At 39.6% G+C, this 9,206-nt stretch overlaps 1 protein-coding gene across 1 annotated transcript in view; it reads left to right on the top strand.

Annotated features, from left to right (window-relative positions):
• Positions 1-9,206, top strand: part of Fn1 (fibronectin 1) — a 70,568-nt gene that overhangs the window by 7,248 nt on the left and 54,114 nt on the right. The window contains exons 5-11 of the mRNA XM_013017678.1: positions 1,254-1,412; positions 2,808-2,999; positions 3,802-3,981; positions 4,593-4,769; positions 5,961-6,113; positions 7,454-7,582; positions 8,941-9,084. Of these exons, the coding sequence (XP_012873132.1) occupies positions 1,254-1,412; positions 2,808-2,999; positions 3,802-3,981; positions 4,593-4,769; positions 5,961-6,113; positions 7,454-7,582; positions 8,941-9,084 (1,134 nt within the window). The remainder of the gene's footprint in view (positions 1-1,253; positions 1,413-2,807; positions 3,000-3,801; positions 3,982-4,592; positions 4,770-5,960; positions 6,114-7,453; positions 7,583-8,940; positions 9,085-9,206) is intronic.

Genomic DNA, 9,206 nt, shown 5'->3' with positions numbered 1-9,206 from the left:
GACCCACAAAAAAAAAAAAAAAAGTTAACTAGTTTATTAGAACTTCACATTTAAAATGTTAGGATCATCAATCAGTCTTCCAAGTCTAATTCAAACTCTTTATTATTTAAAACTTCTCTAATAGCAAATTGGGGAGAGTTTCTCAAAGGAAACATATATCCAATGAAATTTTATATTTTATGAAAGATGGTACTAAGTCCACTTAGTAAATCAGAGATGAGAAAAGCTAATACACTTTTGTCACCTACAAAGTACAACATTAGGGGTTGTGAGAGAAATACAGAGAATAGCATGTCTCTAGCTTTAGCTGGGGACTTGCATAAAGTTCCAATGATAAACAGTACCTGAGTTGCTGAGTTTAATAGTCTTTTCTTTTTAAAACAACAACAAAACCTCAGTAGTTGAAATAACTGATTCACAAATAATTCTGAACCTCTATATTCAGATTGTAGCCTTTGGGCAGTGTTGAATTATAATTTCACTCTACTTGGTACAAAAATTAATGCACATTAATTTAGTTATCTATTGTTTTGCATAAATAATTCCACTTTTACCCATTGCATCAATTTAAGAGGACATTTTGCTGGTAGTTTCTATATATTTCATTTTGTCTGAGGAAGAAACCATTTTAGTCAAAGGAGTTGTTTGTCTCCTAGGACTGGGGTGTGGCTTTAGTAGTTAGCCTTTGCGTGAAAGTCATCAGTCCCATGATATCTTTTACATAACAAATAAGAGCTACTGCTATCATTTTATAGCTTCCTAGAGGCAATGGGTAGAAAGCCTTTGAAAGCTGATAGCTTTCCTATCATTTCTTTTTTTTTTTTTTTGGTCGGTGGCGGGGCTTGAACTCTGAGCTTGGACTCATTTCTTTATTCTGAGGAAAGTTCCTCTGACAAAGGCCAGTCTTACAGAGTAATTACCAAGATAAAGTACAACAAAACCTTACATAGAAATTACTAAGGTAAAGTACAACAAAACAAAACACAAATCAGAATAGTAAAATGGTAAGGAACAAGTTTTTAAGGCAAATAGACCAAAGAAACCAAGCTAAACCACACACTTATTTTTAAATTGGCAAATGTAGTTCCTTCTTTCAAAAGTCTAATATCTGCTATACCAGCACTATAGATGGAGATATTACCAAAAAAAAAAAGTTAGCAATTCAATGACTCTATTCCTGTCTTAGGCTTGAATTGACCACTTGCGACTCTCGACCTGATTCATGTATTTAAATGCTTTCCTTTCTGAAACAGACAGATGCAATGATCAGGACACACGGACTTCCTATAGAATTGGAGACACTTGGAGCAAGAAGGATAATCGAGGGAACATGCTCCAGTGTGTCTGCACAGGCAATGGCAGAGGGGAATGGAAATGTGAGAGGCATGCATCTCTGCAGACCACATCCTCTGGTGAGGCCTGGGTCTGGAGGGGTAGGGGAAGGGGAAGGCTGGTTGGTAGACTCTCTGCTAATAAGCTGAGGTCACTGATACATTGTTACTTTTAAGCTTTTTTTGAATGTCCAATTTCAAGCTTTGGGGAAGAAAATTAAGTGAAGATGAAAGTGAATCTTTGGCTGGGTGCTAATGGCTCACACCTGAAATCCTGTCTACTCAGGAGGCTGAGATTTGAGGATTGTGGTTTGAAGCCAGCTTGGGCAGGAAAGTCTGTAAGACTCTTATCTCCAAGTAACCAGAAAAATGCCAAAGTGGAGCTGTGACTCAAGTGGTAGAGTACTAGCCTTGAGTACAAAAGCTCAGGGCTAGTGTCCAGGCCCTGTGTTCAAGCCCCAGGATGAGCCCATATGCACACAAAAAGAATTTTCGCAATGAAGGGTAGAAATTTAATAGAAATATTATTGGGGTAGGGATAGGGTTCAAGTGGTAGAACATCTGCCTGGCAAGCACAAGGCACTATCAAACCTCAGTACTAGCATTTAAAAAAAAATAAAAGAAATGTGTGTATAAGGCTCAGGGGCAGAGTTGCATGTTTATTCTTAGTATGCTCAAGAACCTGGGTTCGATCACCAACACTAAAACAAATAATAAATGTAAAAATTAAAGAAGTTTTCATGATTTCTGGCATAGTAAAGATAAGTTTTTGCATCATAAATGTTTTATAAGAGTCTAGACAGAGAAATCTGTCCATCAAGGGTATATGATGATGACACAAATGTGGTACGTGGCATGCCTGTTACCCTAGCTACTCAGGATGTTAAGAACTGAAGATTGAGGTTCAAAGCCAGTCTCCACAGACAGGTTTCTCTTATCCCTAATTAACCAGCAAAAAGCTAGTAGTGGAGGCATGGCTCAAGTAGTAGAGCACCAGCCTTGAGCAAAAAAGCTAAGTGAGAGCACAAAACCCTATGTTCAAGCCCTAGTCCCAGCACTAAGAAGAAGAAGAAAATAAGGAAACATGGCCATTAAGAGCAACTCAGTGGAATGAAGCAGAGAGTAAGAAAGAAAGCCGGATTTGAGTCTGGCAAGAAGTTAGCTTTGAAGGATTCTGAAGCTCATGGACTGTGAGTTTCCTGTTATAAGTAAGGATTTCTTGGAAATACTTGCTTGGTAGAGTAGCAACATACTATCTGTCACTTAGAAATACAATCGTGGCAGCTCCAGGTGAACTGGTGGTAGAGTCTTGTGGATTATTTCTTAAGCTGAAGATAGAAGGTACAGTGAATAATGGGAAACATATTTCTTTCCCGTTCCAGGTAATTCCTGTGGGATCATGAAGGTCCTGACTCCAAAGTCATTCGTTGTCTTCTCTCATCTACTTTTGTGACTTTTCATTTCTTGTCTCTTTAGGATCTGGCTCCTTCTCAGATGTCCGGACAGCTATTTATCAGCCCCAGCCTCAACCCCAGCCGGGTCCCTACGGCCACTGTGCATCCGACAGCGGTGTCTTCTACTCTGTGGGGATGCAGTGGTTGAAGACCCAAGGAAATAAGCAAATGCTGTGCACTTGCCTGGGCAATGGAGTCAGCTGCCAGGAGACAGGTATGTGATATCTTTCCAAAGAGCAATACAAGTGACCTTATTAATTAGTTGGGTTATTTTTTTGTTTTTTGTTTGGCAAGGCAATACATTTGAGTATAAAGCAATAAACAAACTAAAAAAGCTTATAATCCTTTTACCTCTTAATGACAACCACAGTGACATTTGATGGATTTTTTTTCAGCCTTTCTAATCTGTGTGTTTTCCTTCCTGTAGTTGGCATTATGCTACTATGTATTCCCTCTATTTGCCAAAAATGTTCCTGCGAGGGCTGCTTTTTGAATAGCTGATTATCCATAGTTTATACTCTTAAAAAAACTTAGTGGTTTTAGACATGTAGTTATCTCAAAAGTTATCTCTTCTGGGCTACAAACATGGTAATAAAAAAAAGTGTCTTTCTCGGAAAAAAAAAACAGATTTCCTTAAAGTAGGCTCAAATATATTATGTTTATTATATCACAGAAGTATGCATACTTATCCCCAGAATCATCTTTAGAACAGTTATTCTTAATTAACCTAAATTTGCATAGTTTTACATGTAGAATAAACATAGAGAAGGCCCCAGGAGTAAGTAGCCAAGGGCATCCAGGGAACTCAAGTCTTTGGCTGTCTCCACGGCAGGCCTGGCTCTCCTGATGGAGTCCTGCTTTAACTGCAGCTAACCAGATGATTATCTATACGCACAGCTTTTTCCTTTGAGGGCACAAGCTCAGTCTCTCATTTTAAGCTATAAATAAGCAGCTGTTAGTGGGAGGCAAAGCCGTTCGCTTGACTGAGACGTTTCTGTCTTTGTGTGTGCTTGTAGCTGTGACTCAGACTTATGGCGGCAATTCAAATGGAGAGCCCTGCGTCCTCCCCTTCACCTACAACGGCCGCACCTTCTACTCCTGCACCACAGAAGGGCGGCAGGATGGACATCTGTGGTGTAGCACAACTTCAAATTATGAGCAGGACCAGAAGTATTCTTTCTGTACCGACCATACTGGTGAGTGTCCCAGGAGAGACCACAGGGTGTGGGGGGGGAAACCCATTCTATTTGCCAACTGTTGAACCATTAATTGTAAAGTTACACAAGGAGCTTCCCATGGGATCTGTTTGGACCCAAGAGATATGGAGCTAACTCAGCAGCAAGGCTCATTCCCTGGTCTCCTGTACCACCACTGTGAAACCACACCCAGGGACAAGCCCTCCAATGCAATTATCTCCACGAGGAGGGATTATGCTGTGATTAAAGATGCTCATGCATGGAAATACATTGAAATTTGCAGAAGGTCCCACAAGGCTGTGCATTCATATGCACAGCTTAGATATCTGAGAGACTTCGCTTGTCTTCCTTCTGGCTAGGATTCTATTTTCTACAAAGCTATCACTTAATCTTTTTTGTTTGCTTGTTTCTTCTTGACTAAGAAAAATGAATGGAATGAGATTGAAATCTATTTTGAAAGTGAAGATAAAAATAGAATAAGAAGCTTAAGACTACATTATCTGACATCTTTTATTCTGGTAGAGGATGTCTGGGAATTAGCTTAAGAAACCTGGTACTCTCTGAGCCTTTCCATTGTAACCTATCCCTTCCTATTTGTATTGTCCTGGCAGTTTTGGTGCAGACTCGAGGTGGAAATTCCAATGGTGCCTTGTGCCACTTTCCTTTCCTGTACAACAACCACAACTATACTGATTGTACTTCTGAGGGCAGGAGGGATAACATGAAATGGTGTGGAACCACACAGAACTATGATGTTGACCAGAAATTTGGATTCTGTCCCATGGCTGGTAAGATAAAACCCTGTGGGTTGCCTATATATATAAAACCCTTTAGGGGGCCAGAGCAGAGACTGGGGTTCTGTTTATTCCTGTTTGGTTCATTTAGATGATATCTATGTATCTCTCTATACATCCTATCATATACGTAAGAATGGAGAGGACTATATAATTATTGGCATACTTTTTTGTTGTGAGGCTTGAACTCAGAGCTTGAACTCAGACACTGTGCTGTCCCTTAGCTTTTTCATGATCGAGTCTGGTACTGTACCACTTGAGCCACAGTTCCACTTTTGAGTTTTTGGTAGTTAATGAGAGATGAGAGTCTCAGCCTCCTGTCGAGTAGCTAGGATTACATGCATGAGCCACCAGTGCTCAGCTTTTAAAATTCCATTGGTGCGATCTAGTGTCAATAGCTACATAAATAATCAAATCCTTTTTTGTTGTTAAGTCTGGAAATATAAATTAGCAAAAGTACTATCTTCTGTGGGAGCACACAGCTAAGAAATCAAACTGACTGCAGTAGTCCCAGACCTACAGTTCTTGATACGAGGCTTTGGTTTGACTGACATAAGCTCTATCACTTATCAAGTGCCATGACCAAACACATTTTCTGACAGTAGGGAATGTTTTTATTTATTTAGTTTCTTGAATGAACAAAAGGGAACCAAGGCCTTTTTATTTGTTTTCAAATTTCAAGAGTCATGTCGATGACCTTGAATTTTCCAGTTGTAGAACCAGGAACCTGTGCCCTGTGTAGCAAGAGACAGGAAAACCATTTATACTTTCATTTTTCTCGTTTCAACAAATAATAACATTGGGTTTAGGAGGAAAACTTTTTTTCTTGACATTCTATACCCAAATACATAGCTTATTTTTGAGAACTATTCTAAACCAGAAATAGGACAAGTTACAAGGCAGGCTTCTAGAACAATGCAAAGCCGTTGAGTGAATGTGTAGGTATTATTTTAGTTGAACACCCCTCAGCCCTTCTGTAATGCTTTCCTATAGCATATTGTGCCTTTGAATAATTTTCTCCCTCAAAACTGTACACTTCTGCTAGTTGCACTTAGAGATTTTGAAGGTACTCAAGGCTTCTTCACAACTGAGAATATGTAGAATGACCAATCTGGACTATTGTATGCATACCCATTTGGACCCTGTGATTGCTTATCAATGTACTTCTGATCTATTTCCAAACAGCCCATGAGGAGATCTGTACAACCAATGAGGGAGTTATGTATCGCATTGGAGATCAGTGGGATAAACAGCATGACATGGGTCACATGATGAGGTGCACGTGTGTTGGGAATGGTCGTGGAGAGTGGACGTGTGTCGCCTACTCCCAGCTCCGAGGTATGCTGGTTTATTGAAAATATCTGAGAGCCATGAGTGCAGAGAGGTGGAGTTGGGGTGAGGAGAGAGTGAGGAGGGAAAGACGGAGGAAGAAAGTATGGAAGTAGGGAAGGAGAGAGAAAAGAAAGAAGGAAAGAGATAAGCAAAGCTGGCACAGCAGTTCTAGGTTTCTGGAACATTCCCAACATGTAACTACTTAGGCTCAACCAAAAAGATAAACTTAAAAGACAAAATCATCAAGATTTGAATCTTGGAGCTTCAGGTTTTGCCCTAGATTCATATCTAGAAAAGATCAGATCATAAAAAATACTTTGCTAATCAAAAAGCAGGTCCTAGGAGATCCAAGTTTAAGACAAATTAGAAATTAAATTCCTGTTTTCCCCTTTGGACTCAGATATATGAAGAATTGTTGGCTTTTTAAAAGCTGTTTTAGTTTCTCCTTTCTTTGGTTTGAAAAATAATATTTAAATAGAACTCTGGGCTAATAAATAATTTATGTGGTTAGTTTGTACACACTGGTCTGCTTCTTTTTGTGGTGTCCTATGGGCAGCATGACTCAGGAGTAATAATTTACATGTGATACTACAGAACAGAACTGAACGGAACCTTAGTAGGTTTTTTTAATTGTGAAAATACTGTATAGAGGAGTTAGAATTACATGGGCAAGATAATGAGTACATTTCTTATCAAGCATTGTTGCCTCCTCCTTTGTTTCCCTCCCTCCCCATCTCTCCCCCCATAGTAGGTTTTATGAGACTAAGGTTCTTATTTTACATATGAAGAAGCAGAGATCCAAAGAGGGAAAGCAATTTTCTCAGGATCCCTTGGAGAGTGAGGAACAAAATTCAAATACTATATGCACATGCTGTTTTATTTCAGTCTAAGTCCACCTATCTTTTTCCCTTCCCCATTTCCCATTCCAATGCAAAGACCACCACACTCTGCTGTGTCTTCCACAAACATGTTGAATCATCTCATTATAACAAAAAGAAATTAAAGGGAAGTTATCAACTAGGCAAGAACTATAAATAACAACTAGGACATGTGTTTATTCAAAATTGGGTTTTCACAGTGAGGTGTATTTTTTTTTTTACCATGTTCTTGAGTTGTATCTACTGATGTTACAAGTCTGTAAGAGAGAAATTTTGAGAAGAGGCAAAAATTGTATTACCAAGTTTAGAAGGGAAACAAAGAGCTTATTCTATCTAAGTCAATAGCAAAGCTGATTTCCTGAAAGGTCTCAGCAATCAAGGAGAAGAATCATCTGTTTTGAAAAACATAATTTTGTTCATCAGTGGAATTTAAAAACTGCTTCACCCCTCCAATTGCTTCCCAAACAGATCAGTGCATTGTTGATGACATCACGTACAATGTGAATGATACATTCCACAAGCGTCATGAAGAGGGTCACATGTTGAACTGCACCTGCTTTGGCCAGGGCCGGGGCAGATGGAAGTGTGATCCCATTGGTAAGTAGCCCCCTCTTGCTGGATGATTTTGGTTGTGGAGAATGCTTAGCCAGTTTCAGATATAGCCAGCAATTAGTTTTTCTGTAGCTGAAGTTGACTAGGACTTTGTTTAATTGTTTGCAGAGAGCTTTGCAAAGTCTTTTCTTTCATTTCAAACTAATGTATCATCTCAATTGTAATCATCTGGCTTTTGCTGGATTGGGTGACGTTTGCAGGTTTTCTTTAATTGAGAGGAGTTAGGGCTTTGGTTCTGCATCATTAAGATAATCAACTTTCCTTTGCTGATTGTAGAATAATAGGGCCAAAGATGAGGCAAGCGAATGCCTCCTCCAAAATACTCTTAATTTAATTTTGGCTGCTCAGTGTGACAAAATTGGGCAGAGTGAAGGTTTGTCCTTAAACAAGCTAGGTTGCTAGCACTCCAAGTATAAGGTAATCCATTAAAAATTCCTTTACTTAAAGAGAGATTGCTCACTGGGAAAATAAACCAAACCAGTTTGTTTGACCTGAGATTGCCAAAGCTGACACAGACCCAAAGGGGTTTTCTTAGAAGCTTCTTAGTAGTTAATCTTAGTTAAAATCTACATGATTGACCTAAGATTAGGTCCTCTAACAATTGGAATTTTTTCCTGGCTATTCAAATAGTATAGCTGATATGGATAAGATAGACTATCTAACTGGGCACCAGTGACTCAGGTGTAAAATCCAAGCTACTTAGGAGATTGAAATCTGGATGGTTTGAAGCCAGCATGGGCAGCAAACTCTGTGATACTCTTATCTCTAATTAAGCATTAAAAAGCTAGAAGTAGAGCTATGGCTCTAGTGATAGAGTGATAGCTAATCTTGAGCAAAAAAGGGGTATTACCCAAGCTCTGAGTTCAAACCTCAGGATGAGCACGCACGAACGCACGCACGCACGCACGCACACACACACACACACACACACACACACACACACACACACACATAGAATATCTATTTAAGAAATTAATATTCATTTCAGCCAGGTGCCTGTGGCTCACACCTAGCTACTCAGGAGGCTGAGATCTGAGGATCGTGGTTTAAAGCCAGACTGAGTAGGAAAGTCTGTTAAATTCTTATCTCCAGATAACCACCAGAAAACTGGAAACGGTGCTGTGGCTCAAGTGGTAGAACACTAGCCTTGAGCTGAAATGCTCAGGGACAGTGGCCAGAGTTCAAGCCACATGACCGCCAAAAACCCAAACCAAAACAAAAAACAATTCACATAATCAGTATTTGTCAAATTTCGTAAAAAACATCTATCAAACTTCGTAAAAAACATCTATCAAACTTCGTAAAAAAAATCTATAAAAATGTTTTTCTGGCATATTTTCTAGACCAGTGTCAGGATTCAGAAACCCGGACATTTTATCAAATCGGAGACTCGTGGGAGAAGTACGTGCATGGCGTCAGATACCAGTGCTATTGCTATGGCCGGGGCATTGGGGAGTGGCATTGCCAGCCTCTGCAGTCCTACCCAGGTGAGCAGCTCTGAGACTGTGCACTGAGGACCAAACGGCACTGTTTAGTGTTTATTAATGGCTTAAGCTCCACGTGGGGACTCTTCTCTTTGCCATTTTTTTTTCCTCCAATGGTTGAACTT

The sequence above is a fragment of the Dipodomys ordii genome, unplaced genomic scaffold (genome assembly GCF_000151885.1).
Source record: "Dipodomys ordii isolate 6190 unplaced genomic scaffold, Dord_2.0 Scaffold1, whole genome shotgun sequence".
Taxonomy (NCBI): domain Eukaryota; kingdom Metazoa; phylum Chordata; class Mammalia; order Rodentia; family Heteromyidae; genus Dipodomys; species Dipodomys ordii.
This window is presented reverse-complemented; position numbering and strand designations above follow the sequence as displayed.